General features: G+C 36.2%; 1 protein-coding gene across 2 annotated transcripts in view; it reads left to right on the top strand.

Moving 5' to 3' along the window:
• ZNF326 (zinc finger protein 326) overlaps nt 1-23,639 on the top strand; it is a 24,434-nt gene extending 795 nt beyond the window's left edge. Inside the window, exons 2-13 of one of the 2 annotated variants that reach the window (XM_042030253.1) lie at nt 153-227; nt 5,994-6,120; nt 8,172-8,577; nt 11,282-11,480; nt 13,224-13,258; nt 14,144-14,231; nt 16,475-16,589; nt 17,628-17,775; nt 18,096-18,195; nt 19,401-19,531; nt 20,458-20,553; nt 22,923-23,639. In XM_042030253.1, coding sequence (XP_041886187.1) covers nt 153-227; nt 5,994-6,120; nt 8,172-8,577; nt 11,282-11,480; nt 13,224-13,258; nt 14,144-14,231; nt 16,475-16,589; nt 17,628-17,775; nt 18,096-18,195; nt 19,401-19,531; nt 20,458-20,553; nt 22,923-23,084 — 1,682 coding nt within the window. In that variant the 3' untranslated portion in view covers nt 23,085-23,639. The remainder of the gene's footprint in view (nt 1-152; nt 228-5,993; nt 6,121-8,171; nt 8,578-11,281; nt 11,481-13,223; nt 13,259-14,143; nt 14,232-16,474; nt 16,590-17,627; nt 17,776-18,095; nt 18,196-19,400; nt 19,532-20,457; nt 20,554-22,922) is intronic. The other variant, XM_042030255.1, reaches the window with a different exon arrangement.
• The last annotated feature ends 1,495 nt before the right edge of the window (nt 23,640-25,134 follow it).

The following is a 25,134-nucleotide window of genomic DNA, read 5'->3' as shown; positions in this document are numbered from 1 at the left end:
GGGGGGGAGCTCGGGGCGAGCTCTGTGAGGGGGTCGTGTCAGGAGCCTGGAGATCCGACAGGAGAGAGAGCCGCCTCTTGTTGCGGCTCCCTGTCTCTCCCCTCCAGCTCTTGCTAAGCACTAAGTCATTCTCACTGACCCATCCTCTCCAGCTGAAGACAGAGATTGGAGATTCCCAGATACCCCCATGCATTGTGGTGTGAACATGCCCAGTGGGTCAGTCTCAGGTATGAGCTATAAATACGTCTAACCTGTAAAAAGAGTTGGGGCTGAACAATCAGTGTTGACAAAAACAAAAAAGCAAACGGGTTGTTAAAAAGTGCGTAACATGGTTTGAGTGCACATGTTGTTTTCTGGAGGAGTTGTAACTGTCTGGGAGTGAGACTTGATTTTCATCTTGGGCATGTCAACATGAACTCCTGCACGTTCCAAATGAAAAACTGTGAGATAAAGGAGTGGGAATGGGGGTGGGGTAGAAATACAGACTTTTCTTAAGATGATGCTTTTTTACATAAACCAGTATATTCTTGCAGAGTAGTGTATTTGATTCTTACTACTTCTGTTGAAAAGAAAGGATATTTTCCTTTTTTATAAAAACCAGAACCTGTTACTGCTTGGGTTTTATTTACTTCCCCCCCCTAAAGTTTACTTTAACTAACAGTTTGGGAAGGAGTATACAGAACATACAAAGTCAACACCAAAAGCTACCTCTTGTTTTTACGCTGTCAAAAGTACCATGTAGATAAAACAAAAAGGAATGCATGTATTTTGGTAAGATGATTGAGGTTATGAGTTTAGAAAAGACTCAAGAAATGTTTTGACATCTCTTGCCAGCATGCAAGCAAGTATTAAAAGAATCTTAATATAAAAGCTTTCCTGAAACTGTATCCAAGCCTCATTTACAGATCCTGTCAAATAAGTGCTTGCTGTTGGATCTCTTAGTAGTCTTGCTGGCTGTTATATGGAAATAACACATTGGATGACAGATGCATCTTTGATTGCAATATAATAATTTTTGTACCACATTTCTTGAGTCTTAGCTTTTTTTTTGCCAATTATATTATTTTGCATTTATCTTTCCTCATAGTAAAATAAATAAAGATATTGCTTTGTTTTTTCATCTTTTGTATTGATTCCTAATTGAATGTCCATTTGATTTTTAGAATGAAAGGTTATTCTTAAGTAGTAGCTTAAGTATTTTATTGGAGTATTCACTGTAACTGTTTTTCTGAGATCTGATGACACTAGTATTTAAGTGAAGCCAGGCTCATCCTAGGGGAAGTAACTAATCAAATGTGTATTGTACAAGTAAAGTGTTCCTTTCATGTGCTTCTGTAATAATACTTTTCATTGTGTTAATTAAGCTTTCTATTATTTGTAATTATTAAAAAAGTTTAAATATGATGTATGCAGCTTGAAACTTTTACTATAACTGTTTATAGATTGTATGTACATGAGCAAGGCATGCATAAAAATTGTTTTACCCAGGTTCTGTAGAGGAGGCTGAAGGTGGTTTTCTGGGGGTTCAGAAGATGAGCAGTAGAGGGTGGATGTTGGGAGTTCTCATCTTTGCCTAGTTTTCATTTGAGCTCTTGGCAAGGTTCTTCCTGTTGGAAACTTTTAGCCGGTGGGAAGCACTTTCAGTTTTATGTCTGATGACTCCTGGAATTACACCATTGTCTCTTCCTGATGGTTCAGTTTGAGTCAGAGTTGGCCTTCAGAATAAATTATGTTAGTATTATTAGCAGAAATGTTATTAAATATTCATGTTAATATTTTAGTTACTGCAACTATTGTCCTTTTAATCTGGAAGAGGAAATGGCCTACGGACAAGGTTGTGATCCTAGCGACCAGACATGGTGTTATGAAAAAGTAATGTGCCTGGAAAAATACTGCTTCCTATTGCACAATGGATCCTTAAGCTTTTTGTAATCAAAATTTAGCTTTTTTGTCATTTATTACTGCAAGATCTTTCTCATTTCTCATTTTCTTAGCCTTTTCATATGCTTCACATGGAGCACACTGTTTAAAATGATTTCTTGTCTTTGTACTCTGAATATGATTTCAATGTTCTCTGGTCTAAAGCTTTTTCTTTTAAATGGAGTAATTTGTACCAAGAGATTCTGAGTCTTATCTATTACTTCTTTAACTTTGTAGTTCTTTTCCTTTGGAAAATTTGATTTTTTTTTTCGGACTATTGAGATCTATTTTGCAGCTGATTTAAATGTTCTCTCCACCAAATATGGTGTCTTTTTTTTTTTAATTCATCTGAAAAAATAGATACACATTAACATTTTAATTTGTAAATTAAACTTTTATTTTAGTATCCCATTATCCCATTCTTTTTTATTTTAGTGGTAATGGTTTTTTTTCTACCTTTGACGTAGCTCTTCTCCCATCTTTACTATACCAGTAAACAAGTATGATCTAGAAATTAAAAACCAGCTAGTTCTTTGAAAGTTCTTCTATTTCTATACTTTAGTTCAATGGCTCGTTCATTCACAGGGTATTTATGCAAGAAGCTGCAGATGCCAAAACCTGATTTATTCCCTTAATAAATTCTTTGTTTTGGAAGCTTTGATAATGCCGTCATCTCAGAGATACACTCTTTCATTTTTAAGCTTTAAGAGCAAATATGGACCACTGTTTTTTAATTTCTTTTTAATTCTGTAGTTTTCATAGATACACAGATACAGTATTTCTTCAAAGTTTTTTCTAATAAGCAGTTATTATTTAAACTTAAATGAGCTACAAGTCTCTTGACTTTTTGGTTTGGGACACTGGAATACAGTTCCTGGTGTTTTTTTCTCTAGTGCTTAAACACGTTCTCTTAGCACATGAAACAATTTCACATTTAGTCTGCACAGACAGGCAACTTCTAGATATCTCTACTGGTGGTGACAGTGATTATGAAATCCTTCTTATTTTTGTTTATCTAAATGAATATTGACTGTTGTTGTGTATGTTTCCCCTTTTTTAGGATAAAGCCTATCTGGAGAACATACTTTCAGAGTAAAGAAAAGTTTAATACCTGAAGAAATACTGTACTTGTTAATTTGAATGCAGTATCTTTGTTGAGCTCTGGACATGAAGTATAAAATGTAGGAATCTTTGGTAAAGTTTGCAGCTGATGACTGAACCAGGAGGGCAGTGATTGGAGTGATAGGTTAACTGCTCAGCTGTGTGGAACAGTTAATTATATAGCTGTAAGGAGATCATAAGGTCACCTTCAGTAGATCAGGTCAAAGGTGTCTGTCCCACCTCACCAGTATCCTGTATGTCACTGTCTGTTTGGAGGCATGGAACAAGTAGTATAAGTACTCCTTTGGTATATTTATATGGCTTTACTGGTCTGCAGCTTGATGACTTTCCCAGCCAGAGACACAGTCTATGTTTGACATACTTTGAATTTCTTGTCTGCTGATTTATCCAATTTCTGTCTTAAATCCGTGTAAATTTTAAGTAACTTATTGCTTGTGACTCAGTTCCAGGACTCATATGTCTGTTTTGTGAAAAGTGAATTGGATCCTTCCTTAGCTTGTTCTTTGTAAACTTCATTTGCAACTTCCAGTTTCTTGCAGTAAATCATTCAAGTGGTCATCCCTCTCATGTCTTTGTACCTTTTGTATCCCCATTTTTAAATGTTAGTATGTTATAATATAGGTAGATGCAGGGCAGTGAGTCTGGAAAGGGATGAGTAAGTTGTTCACTGTTAGGGAGGAGATGATGCTAATGTCCTAAAGACCGGGATTTGAGGACTTACGGACTGGCATAGCTCTACAGCAAGACTGTTGATGTTACATAACATGAACTGAATAAGGAGTGTTGAGCAAGTGTGGATGTCCAAAGTTATCCTGTGATTGTAAATTGTATTTTCGCGTTTGCTTTCATGCTAAAAGTTTTAGACTAAAACTTTATTTCAAAATGACGCTTCAAACCATTTTTTGGAAGAGTTCTTTGCACGTGAATGTTTTTGTGTTTTTCCAATACTGAACTTCCAGCATATGGATAACACTGGTCTCTACTTCCTATGCTGTAGTAGAATTGTGTTTCAGTGGCAGGGATCTTGACAGTATGTTGTGTTCTTCCTTGCTGGATGATTTAATTCGGTTCTCGACTCTTAACCTCACTGATTTTGTGCCATTGTAGGGCCTGTAGATAATAGGAGCAGGTGAAACTAAGGTAAATTATTGTGTGCTTTCAGGTCAGGTATGTCAGTTTTCAGAATGTCATTGTCTTTTGATTGTGTATACTGTATTAAAAAACGTAACAACCTGGATCTGAGATTAGATGATCCCATGTTCAGTCTTAATTTCTGTGAAACTGAGTTATTTTCTTGACTGTCTTCTCTTTTTGCTCATCTGCATCTTTATGTATACAGTCGTGAGGGTATTGTACTGGATTAGGTGGCAGATCATTCAGAACACTAGAGAGGAACATTAGATGCTTTTATTGGAAGCCTCAGCCATTTCTTTTTTGCAGTAACTCTTTGCAATTTAAATTGATGATGGGTGGTGCTACATGATCAGTATTTTGAAAAGGTTTTTTGTGCTTTCATTTTTGAATCTTTATTGTATGTTCAGAATATGAAAAGGTGCAGTGTGACTTCTATGTTTGAAGGTTTTTATTTTTCCCAGAAGTATCATCTTTAATTTTTTAGAAAGTGCCTGTGATCATCAGAGTACAAATAAAATCAGCAGTAGGGCTTTATTTGTTGGAGTCCCTGTTCAGGCATGCTGAGAATATCTGTATAAAAGTGATATAGTCAGCTTAGTATCATTTGCAGAATTCTTGATGTTGACAGATAGAAGAAAGTAAATTACAGTGACTTGGTGTTAACAAGAACCAGGTACAAATGGGATATGATTTATATATGTGTTTTCAGCACTGCAGTGATTTTTATGAAATTATATGCACAGAGAGTTACTGTATTTCTTTAAATAGGACAGTTTCTTATGGCTTCAAGAGAGCTAATTGTCCTGGAAAAGTCAGTGGTGAACATGTGGAGATACTGAAATGTATAAAATACTCTCTCTTGTCAGAGTAAACAAGTACTTGGTTTTATTTTTATCCTTCCTATGTTCATTGTGTGTTCCTTCTCTGTTACCTTTTCTGTGAGTTTTGACTTGCCAGGTTTTCTTGGTATTACCCAAAACTTAGTATTGGTTGGTGCTGGGAGCAGTTGGTCTCCAGAATGCCAGTGAAGTGCAGGTTTTGTGCGTTACAGGAAGACAGTGGATCATGCTCGTTATGCAGATCTGCAGCATTGTTTTAGTGCTATGAATTTGAGTGATTATTTACCCAGAATTTTTACTAAGACCCTCCAGTGCTGAGGAGGAAGTTGGTTCTTTTGCCAGACTTCATTACAAGATACTGAGATGTCACCAAGTGACATCAGTTCAGTGAAATACCAGCATCTTAGTGCAGTTAGTGAGCTGCAGCTCAGTGCTGATTTGGGTGGATTTTAGTTTGTGCTAGATGGCAGAAAATTCTTTTGTTTGATGTAGCCTAGGTACAGAGCCTGCACTGACGAATGACAGCTTGTAACCTTGACACGGGGTCTCAATGTGAGTGAAGGTTTCTTGGGGCATTGGATAGAGAGAGCAGATGCCTGTGAGCTCATAGTATTATTAAAGGATTGGAAGTGGTCTTAATTCTGTACAAAGTTCTGACATATCCTGCATCAGGTGTCTTCGTTTAATTCTCTTAATATAACTTACATTGATTCCAGCTGATGGAACAATAATCCTGAGTTACCTACTACTGGAAAAAGTTATGAACGTGAACTTCCAGTCAGGAGGTGCTCAGATGATGACAAAGACACATGGCTTATCTAAGCACAGTGTCAGAATTGGTTTGCAGCTGTCAGTTTTATATTTTGTTTGTAAGCACCGTGGCAAAGAGTAAACCTTTTATTTAAGAATTTAAACTAGATTACTTAATAAGACTTCTCACTTGCTTTCTTTATAAACATTTTTCTGCTCTTTTTTTAGACATGGACCGTGATTATGGGCATGGAGGCTATGGTGGCCCACGATCCATGGACTCTTACCTTAACCAATCCTATGGGATGGAGAGTCATGGAGGTGGAGGCGGAGGAGGTGGTGGTGGTGGTAACAGGTAAAATAATCCTTCAGTTGTCCCAAGAATTGATCAAATCCAATTTAAGTTTAAATCATTCTTCTAACTTAAGTGTTCCTGAGGCATGTTGTTATGATTTTGTATGAACACTTTTGTTCTGAGTCTTCATGTTTGATGAATACTGGCAAATACTAAACTGTAAGTGCTAGATTCTTGTAATAAAATCAGCATTTTTGTGGAAAAGTTCAACAGTGAAACAGTGCGTCTGAATGAAAATAGCAAAAGTTTTGTTTTTAGTATTGTCTAGCAATTTGTAGCTGATTGGCCTGACATACCATTTCTGACATAGCAGACTAGACCTAATTGGTTTAGTGTCTTAGACTGAATCTATCAACATTCCGTTTTCAAGGAACATTTAGGGTATGTGTTCTTTGGTTTGAATGTGCAGTGCTCAAGTGATCTTGGTATTGAATCTGAAAGTCATGTCCAGATTATTTCATTGGAAGGTACTGATTACACTTGAAACTGTGTGCATGTTCTGGGCTACTTTGTAAGATGGATTAGTCTAAAACTAAAAATTCTGATGCAGTGGTCTTAAAGTTGCGTATTTAATGCTAGGATACTGTTACTTTGCTCTTTCAGGTAAAAACAACAGGGAGCAGCTGATTTGATTTAGGTCTTAATATTGTATTCAAAGAAGCATGCTTTTCAGAGTAGTGATTCTATATTGGAGGAGATAAAATGTGAAGAAAACTTAGATAACCTGATGGTTTTCTTGTGTGCGCCCTTGAATTTTTGTCTGGCTGTAGCCAGATTACTGTATGGTTCCTGTCTGTAGTCACTGTGGTGCCACTGGGGGAGGACAGCACTGAACAGGGAGGCTGGAGAAGTGTTGTGTCTTGCTGCTCGGTTCTATTAAGCGTTTTAGTTAAGTATAACTTGTTTAATAATGAACATTAATACTGATTTAAAAGTCTGAGCAGAGATTCAGGAATGAGCTGTACCTACCATATAGTAATCTGCATATGATGGAGGTTGAATGACTACTTGAACACCAAAATGTCTCTTGCTATGTAACCTTAATATTATGCATGGGCTTTTCTAGTGTCATTTTCTGTGTATCTTTGAGTCTTCTGAGATGAACATATTTTAAAATTAAGGCATTCAGTTTACTGTAGATAAGTTAGTAAGTTGAGTCTCTTCTAGGTTATATTGTATCAGTTAAGGGATTGTCTTTCCCAGCTTCTCAATCACTCTATTATATCCCTGCAGGGATATTAACGTGTTTCCCTTCCAAGTAGTTGCAAATGTTGATTTCTAGCCTGACACTGCCCCCACCCCAGCCAAAGCAAATTCTTGATAAATAGCTAAAGGTTTTAGCTCCTTGTTACTTTACTCTGAAATTCCAAGAACTGTTTTTGTGCCCACTGTGCATGCATTGGGGAGACTTTCAAAATCTTGAGTTGCTAGACCTAATGGTCTGCAAGTGAAAGCTGGATACACTGAAGACCATTAACTCTTTTGATTGTGAGACTGAATTTTACAGGGAACAAATTTTCCAGAAAGTACAAATATGAACGAAGAGCATTTGTATTTTTCCTTTAAAATGAGAACTGTGAGGTACTTAAAACTCACAACTGTACCACGAAAAACCAAACCATTTTTTTTTCTCAATTCAGGACTAAGCCGCCTCTTAACTGCTGTTTATCTGTTAGACTGTGAGGGTATGATTTTGAAGAAAGGGGAGTTTGACTAGGCTTTGAATGTCTGCAGGTGATTATTTTTGTGAGACTAGGGCTGGGCTCTAATAATATTTTAGTAAATAAATGTTGCTGAAAATTTTAAGTAAACAAAGTTCAAGTATACTGAACTTTAGAATTGTTTGTAGCAAAAATGGCTCAGATAGCTTTCTATCTGGTCATAGTATGAATTGCCCAGCCCTAATCAAGATTAACCAATAACACAACTGTACAGACCAGTATAGTAATAAATTGATTTTAGTTGATAAATGTCAACTGATAACTTGTCTTTTGAAATGTATAACATTAGTAAGCTTACTTTTTTTTCTCCTCACTGTGCAACTTTTCCAGGTTTGGACCTTATGAGTCTTACGACTCCGGGTCTTCTCTGGGTGGGCGAGATCTGTACAGATCTGGCTATGGTTATAATGAACCCGAACAAAGCCGCTTCGGAGGTAGTTATGGTGGTCGATTTGACAACTCCTACCGGAATAGCCTTGACTCTTTCGGAGGTAGAAACCAGGGCGGGTCTAGCTGGGAAGCACCTTACTCCCGTTCAAAATTGAGGCCTGGGTTTATGGAGGACAGAGGAAGAGAGAGTTACTCTTCCTACAGCAGTTTTTCTTCACCCCATATGAAGCCTGCACCTGTAGGCTCTCGGGGGAGAGGAACGCCTGCTTATCCTGAAAGTGGATTTGGAAGCAGAAACTATGATGCTTTTGGAGGACCATCAACAGGCAGAGGCCGAGGCCGAGGAGTAAGTACAGAATCTTTTCAGATTCTTTTCACTAGACACTCTTTTAAACCCTTTCAAGACCACTGCTTTAAAATGAATGCACTGTTCAGTACAGTGTGGGGGTTTTGTCCAAGCAAACTATCATGGTTGACAATGTTGTTTATCCCCTTGAAGCTGTCTTCAAGTAGAACCCAGTCCCTCTTTCTGCTGAAAGTAATGAGTAACAGACTAGTTGATAAGGTTTGTTAAATCTCTCCTTTTGTTTTAAAGGTGAAGATAAAAGTAGTAGGTTTGGTCTAAAAGGGATTAAAAGGACTTTCATTTTTCCTTGTAAACACTAGCATCTCTGCTGCTGGTGGGGAAATTTTTGAATATTGTAAAAGTTGAATTCAAAGTCTTTTGAAGTTTTGAGTAGGTTAAAGGTGCAATGTATAAGCAAAAAATAAAACCCAGGTTGTGAATGCTAGAGCAGTTTTTGGTTCCTGTAAAGGGAAAAGTTCAGCTAATTCTTTAGTATGTTGAATACATGTTTTATCAAACATCAACTCTTCTTCTAAACTTAATTCTTATTCTGACTTGTTTACTGGAAGGGTGATGGGGAGGAAATGGGAAAGGTGAGTGATTAGCAGTTACAGTGATTCTTTCTCAGAATTAAAGCATGGTTAAAGGGGCATCATCAACTTGAAATCGGGTCCTTTCACAGAATTGAAATTAATTTCCACATAGTCCTCTTACTTGTATTAGTTTTGAAGGCTTAAGTTCTAAGTGCTTTTCAGTGGATTCCTTTCCAGTATAGGGTTTAAAAAGTATATGTCCAAGAAACAGCATGATTAACTGTATGCAAAATAGTGGATTCCAGTTTGAGGAAGTAATGCTTCATGTTAAGTGAGCTAGGGGAAAAAATACAGCAGAAGAGAGTAAAAAACCCCAAACCTGACAGAAGTACTAACTTTAAGTTGATGGTGTCCCTTTGTCTTGGTTTTATAATCCCAGTTTGATGTTTTTAAGCACGAAATATTCAGTGAACACCTTTCTGCCTGTGCCTCTAGGTGTAACTTACCTTTTAAAATTCCTGAACATGCTGTATTTCTTTGGGAAGTGATTCTTTAAACTATACAGCTTGTTGTAGCTTGAAGTGTAGAGGAAGATTATTTTTTACTGGGTCTTTTATGTGCTTAACTTGCGTGGTGGTTTTGTTCCAGAAAGTCTACTTTGCAGCATTCTCGAGTATTGTAGTTGCCATATTCAACTTTTAGCTAAGATTTGCACATGGCTGTTAGCTAGCATGTAGCATGGTACGAGAAAAAGATTCTAATCTTCATTTCTCTGCTTGTGAAGCTGAAAATGTTACATTCTTAAGCCTTTATGCCATCCTTTCAGAACTCATTTAGATCTGAAAGCTTTGTGCAGTTACAACCGAGTTCTTTTTTACTTTGCTTTAGAAATTTATCCTTTTAGTCTCTTATGTAGTAAAGGAGAATGTAAAGACTAGACTACTTACTATATGTAAAATGCATTGCACCTTTAATAGGTAGATTGCCTTTTAAAAAAAAACAAACTTGAAATTATAAAGTGTGTACTTCATGTCAAATTTGTATGTGTCTGATGTAAATGTACATGCTAGGCAGTCTATAGCTTTCTCAACTAAATAAATTAACATGGAGATCTTGTGCATGGACTTCTGATTATGGAAAGTGCCTGTTTTGGTACATTCTGTCTGTCATTTAAAATGTGCTTTAAAAAAAGTCATACTTTTCCTAAGTGTTTTGAAATTTTTGTGTTCTTTTAATTTTGACAGTGTAATATTAATTATCTTCTCATGGAAATACATATATTTCTGCTTATCCAAGTCACTCATCCAGTCTGTGGGCTCTCTTCTGCCCTTTATTAATCAAGTAATTAAGTTAATATTAAGAAGTATGTTAGCGCTTTCGAAAATATTCCAGCTACCTAAATTCCCCTCCTCAGATTACTCATTTATTCTGTGTCCTCAGAGAGGTAGCTTTCATATACAAGTGTCCACAAATGACTACATAATTCTAGAAATAATGGAAAGGTTTCGTCTTTCAATGGAATTTTCATTCCTATCGCTGCATTGTTTTTGTATCACTCTCTCCAAGCCCAACTTAAAAATTCTGATTTTATTGAATTCAGTGGAAAGATAAGTAAAAGAAAGAGGGGGCTTCCTCCAGTTAATCACTGTTCCACACTAGGCAACCTTCTTTACTCAATTTTCAAATCATTACTACTATATCATTTTGCATAAGATGCAAAGCAAGGAAGCTTTTTTTATCTGGTGGTGGCTTTTTTTTTTTTTTTTTTTGTGTGTGTGTGTGGTTTTTTTAATTTTTTTTTTTTTGTGTTAAAAACTGAGTTGCTAAGCTCTGGTTTTTTTCCCAGATGGAGGTGGAATTCATTATCTAGAGAATCTGAAGAGAGGAGCCAAGATGTTAGGCTGAGATGTTAGGCTGAGATATGTTCGTTGCCTGGACAATGGTTCTGAATAAGCAGAAACACAGTTTATACATAAATATTCCTTCTACTGGACAAACACCCACAAAGCCATTGCACAACAGAACGTCAGACCAGGAGCTTAAGTTTCTCCTGCATTTTGCTCTAGAACACAGATTTTAGTTAAGTTCACAGCCATATTGTACCAAGTAGTTGTTTTATTTATATTGATTTCATATACTAATACCTTCCTCTTGATTTTGCAAATTTTCAGCATATGGGAGACTTTGGCGGAATGCACAGACCTGGGATTGTCGTTGACTATCATAATAAACCCAGTCCTGCAGCAGTTGCTGCAAGAGGAATAAAAAGAAAAATGATACCACAGCCATATAACAAACCTGGTGGGACATTTATCAAGAAACCCAAAATGACAAAGCCTATTTTGAAGCTGAGCCAGAAAAAATCACCTAGTAAGTAGCAAGTGTCAGAATTTTTAAGTTAAAATTACTGATTTTTTTATTAAATAGAAATTACTTAGTTTTAATATTCAGGAAGAGGGCTCTGTATGCTGTCTTGTAATTCTTCATTTTCTACCTTAGAAGTAGTCCTCAGTGGATTTTATGAATTTACATGTCTAACTTTTCTACTGCAAAGGTAATTTGCTAAATGTTATTGAATATTTTGATGTGTTCAGATATGTATCATTGAAGGCTATCTCACTAAGACTTTATGATGATAGTTCTGTGGAGGAAAATTTTCACCACTAAAAATAATGTCAGAGCTCAGGTTGTCTGAAGAGACAATGCCTGACAAATACTAAAATGTGCTCTTGCATGAGCCTGGGCCCTGCTGTCCAAGTTCTTTGGATATAAAAAGTAGTGCACCAGCTGCAATGCAGTTAAATACAAGGCGTGGGTGAAGAGGAGAGGGAAAAGGAGGGAAACTGCAAAAATGGCAAAAACTGTTACAGAATAATTCATGAGAGGCAGAAAGAGATTGCTCCCACTTGTAAATGAAATGCTGTAATGACAAGAAGAACTGTAAATGTGATGGATAAACTATAAATACAAACTGCAAATTGTAGTAGTGATGCTTGGTTTCTTTAACTTCCATAAAGATATTCTACAACTCTAATATTAAATTTTTCTATTGCAGTCAAAGTTGGAGAAAAAAAGTCAGTAGTGAGGTTTGAATAAATTACTTGCTTTGAGGGAATGTAAATTTGAGAGATATATATTATGAACAGTGTGTACAGCAGTCAGATTTTAGTTTTTTATGCTTGTCATTTCCTAGTAATTTAGATCAGCGTTTTATGTCATTTGGTTTCAAATCACACCTGATAATTGTTTAAAGTTGCTGTCGCTCATAGCTTGCAAGGTAAATGCACAGATGTGGCAGAAACTTTGACACGTAAATTCTGGTTTTGATTTTGTTGTTCTGGTTACATTACTGTGTATTACATAAGTGTTCCCTTAACTGTATCATCAGGAATACTGTACAGATCCTGGGAACTGGGTGTATAGAACACACTCCTCTGCTGTTTGTATAGGGAGCTTTATTGGTGATCTCGCCAGCTTTGTTGTGATGAAAAGGGTCTGTAAAATGTACATCCAAGTTCTTTCAGTACTTTTGTACATTCTCCTTTCTAAACTACGGTCAGACAGAAGGCTTCTAATTTATTATCTGATCCCCCTCACTGATTTCCACAATCCAAAGACCAATGTACTACATAATACTGATGTTACTTTAGGAAGTGGAATAGATGGTGCCTATGAGAATGCAGCCTGTCCTGTGGCTCTGAGATTAGGGAGAAGAAAATGTTGAGTAGTTTAACACAGTTTCTGAAACTTAAACTGAGAGACCTAAGCAGTATCATGTAGTTGAAAACTAAAAAGTGGGTGACAACTAACAGAAATTTTGATGCAGTTGGTATATATTGTATGAATGAAAATATATCTCAAAATTATATTGTCCTTTCAACCTTGAAATTCTTGTTTTGGAGTTAGGTATAGATGAGTGCTTCTAAAAGTGTTTTGTTTATATTTATAAGGCTAACTGATTTTACATTTAATAGTATTACTAAACTATGATAAATTGTAAATGTAGACAATCTTTCCTGCATAAGAAGCTGCTTTTTTTCTAAATATCTTATTGTCTTAAAATGAATTATCAGTGACAGCACTTTTGTATTGTTTCTCATTTTATGTTAATAGACATGAAGACATCTTACCAGGATTCTACCATAGAGGTAAAGATTCCCAGAACTGGAAAATGTTTTGATTCTTTGAGAAGTTTGCATAGTATACGTTAAGACAAATAATTCTTAAGCTAGAGTTATAAAATTGAGCATTAAACTATATAAGTTTTTCTAAACATGGTTTCAGGTTTTTTTTATTTTATCTAATACTGTCTTATTTTGGTGGCAGTTGATGTTCAGTGAAAGATGTAGCTAGTGCAGATAGCCTGGAAAATGAATTTTGAAGTGTATTTGTGGACCCTACGTGTTCTTGTAATGCACAAGAGAGCTCTCATATGAACACTTCTCATGTTGCCACAGGTAGACAGCTTGAACTCATGCACCTATGACCTGCTTGGGTGGGTACAAAGGTACTGAACAGCAGTGAGGAGGAATGGATAACACATAGACACATCAAGGAGAGAGGGTAAATAAAAAAAGAATCAGTGTTAAAAGGTGTTCTCTGATAGGGTAGGAAGATTAGTCCCTGCCCTCAGACAGCTCAGTTGCAACTATGTAAGAATGTTGCTAGTAAGCTAAGCATGTGTATATATATATCCTGGTTTAATGTTGCAAGACTGGAATGGCACTTCCCTTCTTTTTGAGTGACGGTATTAACACCTTCTCAACTAAGTAAAAGTCTGGATTGGAAGTCAAAATATTTATATAGAAAGCAATTTTGATTGTGAAAATAATTCACTAAGGTTTCAAGGCATTACAGAGAAATGGAGAGCTAGAAGTGTTTGTACACTGAGTTCAGCAAGATACTCAATTCATTTCTTTCATTGTCATATTTAAAGAATAGCAAGTAACAGATTATTGGAAATAATGTAAATTACGCTGCCTTTCTGGATTTAGAATGGCTTTTTTTTTAATTTATGGATTTGACTTTATTAGGAAATTGAAGTTGATACAAGTGGTGCAGTTGTTATATATGAAGACTTTACAAGAGATGCTTATGATCTTGGATATCAGACTTTTGGAGGTAAGTCAGTTTGCTTTGTCAGGTAAGGTATTGTAGGTATTCTGTTTGTGAGACTGAGAGAATAGATTTAGTAATCTTGTATGTATGACCTCTAGTAGTTATCTGGTAGCATGGCTTTGTTTTTGGTTTTTTTTTTTTAAGTTAAAAAATTTAAGCTGTGGAAAAATGGTTGTTTGTAACATCCATCCATTACTTGGTTTGTTTTTTCATGCTTACAGTGTCTCTGCTCTCTGATCATTTCAATATGTTGTTGTTTGCCTTTTTTTTTTTTTTTGTGAAAAAAATTTGTGGTCTTCTATACTTGCTTCCATTCCATTGCTTGAATGTTGTTCATCCCACTGGTTCCTCACCCATATCCTATTATTTATCCCACTAGCTGATCAACCTCACCCTTAAACCCTAGGTGAGTCACTTTTATAAAAGTGGATTCAGTTATCTTGGTGAGCTGTTGTCAGGAATGCAGGGTTTATTTCATGTACAGTCTTAATGAAACAGATTTATTATTAGTTTGCATAAAGTCATTTAAAGTGCACATTAACTGTAGTGATTCCAGACGCATAGACAAAGAAATCCAGTGATAAGGCTGAATTTATTTTTAGTCCCCTTTTCCTTGTGTGCTGCCCTATTACATATTGCTTAGACTCATTTGATGGCAAGGAGGGCTTGAAATTTGCAGCCAAATCGGTGTTTCTTTTCTTGAAGTAATAGTAAATATTTTGAGCTTATTTTTAAATTGTGTGGGTTTCTTTTTTTTTAAAAAGTTTGTATAAGTGCACTGAAGAAAGAGGGAGCTTTTAGTTTATATATAGGTTCAGGTCTTCATTCCCCAGATTCTAACAGGACAGGCACTTCGGTTTGTGAGCTTGAGAGTCAAAAAGAGGCCATTTCACTCCACAGAATTACCATACCAGATGATTTTTACAGCAGTAAAGCAAGTGCTCCTTTGCATATTTCCAGGGTTGGTGGTAATGCACTAAATGAAATTTAAATGCTGAGATCAGTATGGGAATTGCCTCTGTGGGTAGGTAGGTGGTTTTTTGTTTTCAATTTGATTTTTTAAAAAAGTAGTCTTACGGACAGGAGTTTTTCTCCTCTCTGGATCACAGTAAATTTTGAAACTCTTTGCTACAAAATGATAAACCTTGGGATAATCAGGAACTGTTGGTCATGGAGAAGTTTTCAGTACTCAGTGACACTTCTCGAGCCACAGAGTGTTTTGCAGTCTTGGTGTTTGTGCATGATGCTGTTGTATGTTCCTTTCTGTTACTGTTTGGATGGACATAGATTTCCTGGAGGCTGACCTCTCTTCTAAGGTTGAACTGTAGAAGAAAACAAAGTGATCCTCTTTTTTTCTGGTCTAAAACTACCCACTGAATATTCTAATTGTTCTCTTTGTCCATGGACTATTAAAGCAGACGTAGGAAAGACAAACATAAGTGCACTTACGCAAAAACGCAGTGTCCTTGGAAGTCTTAAATGTTGTAGAACTACATTCTGTTCATTTATTCATTCACACTTTTACTTACATGCCAGGTGGTAATTTAATCAAGTTCTTGTCTGGAGGTTTGGTTGAGTTTTTTGTTGTGTGGTGAACCTGTCTGTCCTTGTCTCTCTCGCCCCCGCCCCCATTAACTGGCTTACCTTTTTGGCTGAAAATCTTTGGAATATTTTTCTGTGAAATCAGGTGAAGTCTAGTGGGAAAAAATAATAAAGTTGTTGAAGTTCAGTTTGGGTACCATACCTTAAAGCAACACTGTCTTGTCTCCTTTATGAGAACTTTTGCTTTTGGTTTTGGAAACTGCCTTCTCAGTAGAAGAGATGGCCTCTAGATAGTTTCTTTTTATGTGAGGGAATTGTAGCAGTGGTGCTCTAAAAACGTATAAACAATGTGTTTTTCCCCATGCATTTCCAGTTACCCTTTTCTGGTCACTTATTTGAAGAGGCCTTTAATTACTAGGCACAACAGTGAAGGATTTGTTTTAACTGTGAATTTCTTTTATGACTGTAAACTAGAGTGTAAACCCTTAGCTACTAAGTTGAAAGCAAGTGTTTAAATTGGTTGTCTTCAGAGGAAGAAAACAAAGCAAAACTTTCAGCATGTTTAAGGAAGCCATTGAACCGTGTTGGTACAGGGTCTTTCTCTGCATTTTGAAGTGTTTGTGGAGGAGACAGGGAAGACAGGTACTTCTGCTGTTGGTTGGTTGTTTTGGATTTGGTTTTTAATCCTTCAATTGTATGTTAAGATGGCAAAGGAGAAGTTAAAAGTGAGGAAGAAGAAAAGCGGCGCATTGAGGCCAGAAGAGAGAAGCAAAGGCGTAGAAGGGAGAAAAACAGTGAAAAATATGGCGATGGATACAGGTTTGTGCTGTAACTTCTGTGTTGTGTACAGTGTTTTTCTTGCCCTTAATGCCTCTCTAAGAACACATCTTTTTTCCTTTGAACTGATTTTAGGAAAATAAAATGCAACAAAGAAATGAGGGAAAAAACCCACCTCCTTCCGCACCCCTCAATTTCCCCCACTTCCCAGCAAAAGCAAAAAGCTAACCCAAATAAAGAAAAAAAACTCAAGCCAAAACCTGGCACCCAAATTCGGTGGCTTAGAAGGCTGGATGTTTCATCAGACCACTGTTGTATCAGAAAATGCGCAATTTACTCACCCCTTATCCCCCACAAATGCATCAGTGCACACTTGAGAAGCAGCTTAGAATGGTACTGCTTTTGAGCTATATGTTCATGTTGACTTAAAAAGCTGTTAGAAAATTATTTTATTCTGGTTTTATTTGTGTGTGTGTGTATATATATATATATATGTGGTCAACTGTTTTGTAGCAAAAGTAAGTACATAGGTTTGTAACTTTCTTAGTCTTGCCCAGTGGCTGCGCTGTACAAAACTGTTCCATGTCAGTGCAGTATATGATCGTGGCATTGGTGACTTTTCTTCTTTGTACTGAGGAGGTTATATTTCCTCATAAAGATTATATAGTTTTTGTATGGAAAATGAGCTTTAAATGAATTCTTCTGATTACTTATGGTTAGGAATTTGTGGCCTGGCCAGGCTATGTTTCTGTGCCCACAAGAAGTACTACAAAAGGTGACAGGAAGTAGAGAGCTGCAATAGATTGACTCACAGAATAATGTGGCTTTTAAATGCCTGGCTTCTGATTTCAGCAGTTTGTCTCCTGCATAGATAATTCATTATTCTGACACTGGCCTGATTTATATTTGATTCTTGTAGCACTTATCCTTTATAATGGAAAAACTTGAGATTTTTTAAATTTCTTTTTCATTTAGGCTTCTTTAAAGAATGCTTTTCCTCTTCTCTTTCTGATTTGGTTTGTCAAGTGTCATAGTTTTGAGGAGTTTTAATAGTAATATTTAATGTATTTCTCTTGATAGAATGGCATTTACTTGCTCATTTTGCAAGTTTCGAACATTTGAAGAAAAAGAAATTGAGTCACATCTGGAGAGTGCAGCTCACCAGGAGACATTGGATCACATCCAGAAGCAAACCAAATTTGACAAAGTAGTGATGGAATTTCTTCATGTAAGACAGCTGGTTTTGATCTGTATAATACTTTTACATGAGAATGTAGTTACAATTTATGATTTATTTTCAAAATATGCTTAACTTACTGTTAATTCTTTTGTAGATGAATTTTGGTGCAGCACATAATACCAAAAGTTGAAGCAAATTCTAAGTCTGTAAAGTACTGTTGCTTTAATAGCTGAAAGTAGTGTTTTAAGAAGTAATAGCAATTATTTACTGTTTGTTGTAGAACTATGTTGAATTTTTAAAATATGGGTTAATATTGGAATATAAACAGTTGTACATCACAGGTATTTACAATTTTTTTCCCTCTGTAGGAGTGTATGGTGAATAAATTCAAGAAGACAGCGATGCGTAAGCAGCAGACAAGTAACCAAACGGAAAATTCCCAAGCTGCTGAGAAAGATATAATGGAAGGTGAGTAATGTGGAGCTCTCCTGGTCTTTTTTTCCTTTCATTCTTCTTTGAATTTGATAAAACGGATTGAAACAGTTAGTTTTCACATGTTTTCTGTACCTGGTTGGGATTCCTTGCTTCATTTCTGATAAAATGTGGAATGTAAGCACAGCAGGAGATAGCAAACCTTGTTTGTTTTCTATCCAGGTAGCCTTGTCACAAGGGGAGATAACGTGCTAGGTACTTGACAATTATGTGGGCTTTGCCACAGTCTTGTTCAGGATAAGGCATGAGGAGTGACAACAGGTGGATGCAGTAGATTGAAAGAGTGTAATAAAGCAGTAAGGTGGTAGTGGTCAAATATGATGGCAAGGATTTGGAAAAATGTAAATAGGAGAGTTTCTGTGGTTTGGAGGAAGAGTGACAAAAGGAGGAGTTTGAGCATTTTTTGGTTAGCCAAGATGCATCTTGGCCTGAATTTTTTTCCCCTTGGCTGCCCTACAGGCAGTTTTCTAGAGCATTTCATGTGTCTCTGCATTGCTCTGCCATATCCTCCCATTCTTTGCTTGAGGGACTTCAGAATGGGCTACAGCCAGAGGAGACATCTTTGAGTCCCTTTGTTTTAGGCAATAACTATTTCAGTATTACTTAATTTGAACTTATATGCTAAAAGCTACTTAAAAATGGATATAGGCAACATCTTAACAGTCTCACAAATTCTTTTCTATTTTCCATAAGTACTGGAAGGCCTGTTTTCCTTTGTGCTGAGAATGTTCTGTTATCAAGCTAATATTTAAAATTGCAAGAGGAGTTGGATTCATGTGCTTCTTCCTGATGGTGAGGGAGGGCAAGGAAATAAATTAGTTTTTATAAGGGGTAAAGTAAGTGCAATTACTTTGGTGAAGCTTTGTTTGCTGTATCAAAATGTCTATGTTTAAGGATATTGGCTATTGTTGATTGAAAATAGATGCCATTTTTGTGCATTGCCTGGGTCTCATGTGTAGTCTGTGGAGAGGTGGAGTATTGAAAAACTTCCTCTTCCAGTATTGCCCTCAGAGAGCCTAATTTTGATGCCTGAATTTAGGCAAATATTCCTCAGTGGTTCAGTTTGACATGTTCAACAACTGAGAGCTCTTAATTTTTGGGTATAAAACAAACAAGCTGCTTTTCCAGTTGCCTGAAATAACACATTTTGTGTTAATGATTTGTTGTATCTTCCTTGGCAGGGGTTACTGCTGATGACCATATGATGAAAGTTGAGACTGTTCACTGCAGTGCTTGCAGTGTCTATGTTCCTGCATTGCACAGTTCTGTTCAGCAACACTTAAAATCTCCTGATCACACAAAAGGAAAACAAGTAAGAGATGACATATTATTTTTTAAAAAAGGCAAGCATAATGTAATAGTAGGTGAAAAGTCTTACAGTTCTTGGTGCAAGTAATTTCTAAGTTCTTGTTGATGTGTTTTGTTCACTAGAAAGCTGTAATGTCCTTACTACACTTTGTAAGTTTAACACCTCAGGAGGTAGCCAGCACTTAAGCACCCCAGCTAATGAAATGCTGGTATGCTTAATAGCTGCCAGTAGAAAATCATGAGAAAGTTACTAGAAATGACATGTTTATTTTATGAGATTCGTTTTACGGAGTTTAAGTATTGGAAAAATTTTGTTATTCAGATTGAAAAACAAAACACATGCATTTCTAGCATTTATAGTTACAACATAGTGTCTCCTATCTTGGTGATTATCTTTTTAATTTGAAGACAACTGAGAGCAGTTTAGAATTAGCAGTCATGTTGTATTTGTCCCTGTTACAATTTTTAATAATACTCTCTAAGGCTGGTAGAAGGGTTGAAAGAGTAGTATGAGCATGAGAGTAAGCAAGATTGCCGAAGTTATGTTTTGTTTATATATGAGCTTGTGTGACTGTAGAATGTCATAGAATATTTTGGGTTGGAAGGGACCCTGAAACTGAGCAGGATCATCTTTGACAATATGTTAGGCTGTGATGGAAAAGCCTGAATGTTGTCTGTAGGTGAGAACAGATAACTGGTTGTAGTTCATTATATAAGCAAGATACATCTTTTGATCATGCTAAAGCAACATGCTATAAACACTACCAAACCTAATTGAACTTACGTGGTTTGGACTTAAGTACTAAGAACAAGCAGTTCATGCTGTAATATGTTCATTATTTTGTTTACAGAAACTGACCGTGAATTCAAATTTGCGTGACAGTTGTTACATGAACGTGATAATTATTCACTGTCAAATTTGTTTCCTAGGCCTACAGAGAACAAATAAAAAGGGAGAGTGTTCTTACTGCTACCAGCATCTTGAATAATCCTATAGTCAAGGCACGATATGAGCTGTATGTGAAGGTAAGATGCACATGGAAAGAAAATAATTAATGTTTTCCATTTCTCCGTGTTGATAGAGTTTAACCTCAGTGCTCTGTCTTTTAGATAGCTCAGAGATTGAATATACTTTTAATGTATTCTGCCAGTCATAAATCATTGTCTCAGATAAATTAATTTGCAGGAAAAATTACTGCCTTCAGATTCACCAGCTTTTGGTTTTCATTTACAACTTATATCTAGGCAGTTTTTAATTGGATGCTGTTATAAAAAAAAAATCCCAAAACAAACTTCAGGCAAACATCAGCGGTGTCTTTAACTCTGTATGTAAAGTTAACTGCAGGGCACAAAACACTTAACAAATTACTCCATCTTTACATTTAGAAGCAAAAGCTCCAGCATGTGGGTTTGTACTGAAGTACAGTGTGCACACTCCTCAGCTACTTTTTATTCCATAGTATTTTTAGGGTTCATGACAGAAACGAAAGTTTACAACAGTAGTTGATGAGATCAGAGAATTTAAAAGGCATGGTAACCTATGTTGTAGATACATGGCCCCAGAAACAGGTGAATCCATTTTAGCAAAATGGAGGATATTCTTCTGCTGGGCCACTTACTTTGCTAAGTGACTCTGTAATACTGTTGTTAGCTGTTTCTGGATTACTTTTAATTGACTTATGATTTTGCCTGTGCCCTAACAATAGACAGGCAAAATCATAAATCAGTTTTTCAGACAAAGCAATACTGTCTTTTGGAAATATGGTAAGGTATGAGCCAGTGCCCAAGTTAATAGTGATTTAAAATGTCAAATTAGTCATGTCCTGAAAAATTATGTATGGATGGGTGTGTGAATCAGTTTCCGACAACTGTTCTGTATCTGTCAAGTAAAGGTTGCAAATGGCCAGGTGCCAGAGCCTGGAATACCTGCCTGTATCTCCGGCCACCTTTTCCATGTTCCTTATGCCTGGTATGCATTGTCCAATACAGCCCCCTAGCGGGAGACTGGTAGAAGGGAGCATGGAAATTTGCCATTGATCAGTTCAAAAACTGAGCAAAGTAAAACTTGCAAAATTGCCTTCACAAGGAGACCACTGATGTTTTCAGAATGACTAGCACTGGAGTTTTCTGTGGTGGGCTGAAATTAATGCACATTCACTGGGACCTGCTCAGTGAGATGTATGTGGCTTCTGGTTATGCAAATTCCTTTCATCCTTATCCAAATGTATAATGAACTGCAGACTGAAGTAGTTCAGTTTTCATATACAGCATGTGATGGAGCACAGCACTCATGCATTTGGGGCGTGCAGTCTTTCAGGAGAGTAGGGAATCTTTGTTATAACATGGTCTCAATTCTGCTTTCTTCGGGTTTAATCTGAATTTGAATCTGAATTTAGGATTTCTCTCAATTTTTAGCATAATACTGAATCCAAATTTTTGTTTCATGGCATTTGCTGAATATTTTTATAGTCCTCTAATTTTTCAGTAGCCACCTGGAAGATTCTACTTGAGAAATGTAACTGAAGTGGAAAAAAAGGGCAAAAAAGGATAAGGGGCCTAGCATTCAATTTTTCTTCTGTATCTTCTTTTAAATAATACTCTTAAAGTCCTAGTCCTGGTGCAGTTGGTGGTTGGTGTCATGTTCAGATCAGACTTGCTTTATCAGATGTATGAACACGAAACGAGCTTTAGCCAAGAAACTACTAATAGTTCACGTTGTTATTATTCATTGATTGTTCAGAGTTCTTAATTATATGAACAGGGGAAGGCTGAGGTAATGCCATGGTGAACTATTGTATGAAATGGAGAAAATATAAACCCAGAAGGCCAATGTGTTTAAAGTACTAAGAAAACTGTTAATTTTTCTAGGTCAACAATGGAATGAATTTCAGGCTAGTCAGTGTAATAAATTCTAGATTTCTTTTTCATTTTTTGAAGAGTTTACCTTTTTTCATAGAATTATTCAGAGTGAATAAAGACTGTAAGTAAGGAAAAGCAGAACAAATCTCTTCTGTTTCAATTTGGTTTTAATTGGGGAGAAAAAGGAAGCAGCTGAAGTTCTCAATTAAAACATGTTGAAAATTAACCATGTCATTTTAATTTCTGAATGTTGTAGTGAAATCTGTGTTTAGCATACTTGGCTTTTTCTCAGTGCCATTTCCACTTTCATTGAAAGTTTATTGGGATCCCAGTTTCCCATGTCCATAAAGATGTGGTGTTGCTAGTTTTAAATCCAACTTGTTTTGATTTTCTTGCAAAAAACCCACACTATTAAAAAGCTGTATAAAATAATGTAGCATTTCTTAGTGGCTGCTCCTTTCATTCACTGAAACGATGAGTATTATTTTATATTTGAAATAAATATCAAAGTGTTTGTTTTCAATCTTCTACTTCAGGGTGAAAATCCTTTTGAAATTAATGATCAGGCTCAGGAGCAGCAAACAGAAGAAGAAGACAAAGCTGATGAGCCGGCTGAGGGTGAGGAAGAGGAGGAAGAAGAAGAGGAAGAAACTGAAGAACAAACTGACTTCACTTTAGACCACACTGAAGATAACTAAGTGCAAGAAAATAAAAATACATTAGTGGGGGCAAACCAGCTTTTTATTTCTGCTCTAAAGTGGCTGGGACTTTTTAATAGTCTCAAATGGAGCTGAAGATTCCCCACCATATGCATGCATTCCATTCCATGGAGAACTTGTTTATATAATTCCTCTGTGTTTCTGATTTTGTTTAAAATGAAATTAAGACTATTTTAGTTGGGCTTTTTATAGAAAACTGACTGTTAAAGCTGATCAAACATTGTGTTGTATATTTTTTTAAGCATCCTGTTTTTTTGGTGTGTGTATTGAAAGTTGGATATAATAACTTTTGGTCTAATCAATTGAAAAGGAAGGCACATCTATGGAGTAAATACTTTAAAAGCTTTATTATGTAAGCTTATAAATATTTACCTCATAGTACAGAATGAGTAACTTCAAAAATTGTACTGTTGAGTGTGGCTATTTGGGGGACTGCATTGCACTCTGTATAATAGAGTATGTGTTTATAATATGCCTTGTAGCTTTTTGTGATAAAGATGTACCAGTTTGTAGCAATAAAATACTTAAGAAATATTACTGTATAAAGTGTCTGTAGTTTAAGTATTTCAGAAATTTCCCCATGCTGACTACTAAACTGATTTCAAATTAAATCTTGATTGATACTACCATTGAAATTTTTAGTTGCATCTTAAGTGACCCATGTTATTTATTGCTGGGTTTTGATGTGCTCAGACTCCACCTACCAGGACAGGTAAGTACTTAAGCCTCAGAGCGTGCCTGGGGGAAGCATGCTTTCTGTATTTTTACATGTGGTGTACTCTTGTCTGTCTTAGAAATTACATATGAGTACACCCGTGTTTTTTCTACAGTTCCTGCTAATGTAGTTTTTGACTAATGAGAAATGAAAATGTCTGATTTGACTATTTCTAAGTGCAGCAAAGTAACTCACACCATTTTTCCCTAAATAAGGTAACTTGACACAAGTAACTACAATCTCCTGTGGTGCTTACGGGGAATTTTTTTTTTTTCAAAATCTCACCATAAATGTAATGCTGCACATTTCTTTTGGAGAGCCCTTGTGTTAAGTCATCACTGTGTAGAGGTGGTAAATACTTGTAATACTTATATATATAAATATTTGTAACCTCACCTGCAAGCCAATTTGCTTTTTCAGTGATCTATTTTTGAATTGTGAAGAGTGTGCAAGTATTATGGACGAATACTTGATTTAGATATTAGGCCACCTGAAATCCTAATAGCAGTCAACTCTGAAGAGTGCTGGGTATTGCAGTCATTTAGCTGTTGCCTTTTGTGTAGCCTTTTGTGTAGGAGAGTAGAAAATATGACAACATGGTGAGGAAAGAGGGGAAACTTGAGTTTGGTGTCTTGACCTCTTCTTTATGGCTTTACAATTTTATTCTACATTTTAAAAATCAGCATGATGTAAACTAGATTATTGTACCTGTAAGTATCAGCTTGGATCCAGAAGTTAGCATGGGTTGGTTGAAAAATGTGTTAAGCCTGCAGCTGTTTGAGCAGTGTCTCTCCTCGCTGTGGAAGCTTAACTAGATCTCTAAATACTCCTCCATGTTAAGGCTAGGATCAAGATTCATACTTGCATTGCTTTTAAGGTGTAATCTCCCCTTGTGCCTTACAAGCTGGTCATTCATCTATTTGTTTTCTACTTGTAGGTCTCTTGCCTTACAAAAGAAAGATGCATCTTGTAATCTCTTCCCAGACAATTTAACAGGAACTGTATCAGTGTTCTAGAAACTGGCGAGAGTTTTAGCATGAGACTTTGCTTGCAGTAGTTAAGAAAATTGAGATGCTACCCAAATTTCTGCAAGTGGTGAGTTTTTTTTCTCTTTGTCTATGCCTCCTTTTTTGGAGAGAATTAAGTTGTTTCTACTCAGCTAAGATATAAGCCCTTCCACTTAGGATCTCAGTACTTTATTTCCATTGCTGCACTGATTTCATCCAAGATGACTTCAGGATCTTTGAATTTGAAGCATTCATTATTTGACTGATACCTAAAATACATAATTTGCTACTTTATACTAACAGTTCT

The sequence above is a fragment of the Corvus kubaryi genome, unplaced genomic scaffold, assembly GCF_017639235.1.
Source record: "Corvus kubaryi isolate FWS band 111438036 unplaced genomic scaffold, C.kubaryi_AGA036_p1.0 37334, whole genome shotgun sequence".
Lineage (NCBI taxonomy): Eukaryota > Metazoa > Chordata > Aves > Passeriformes > Corvidae > Corvus > Corvus kubaryi.
Note: the sequence above shows the minus strand (reverse complement) of the source record. Positions and strands in the feature narration are given on the sequence as shown.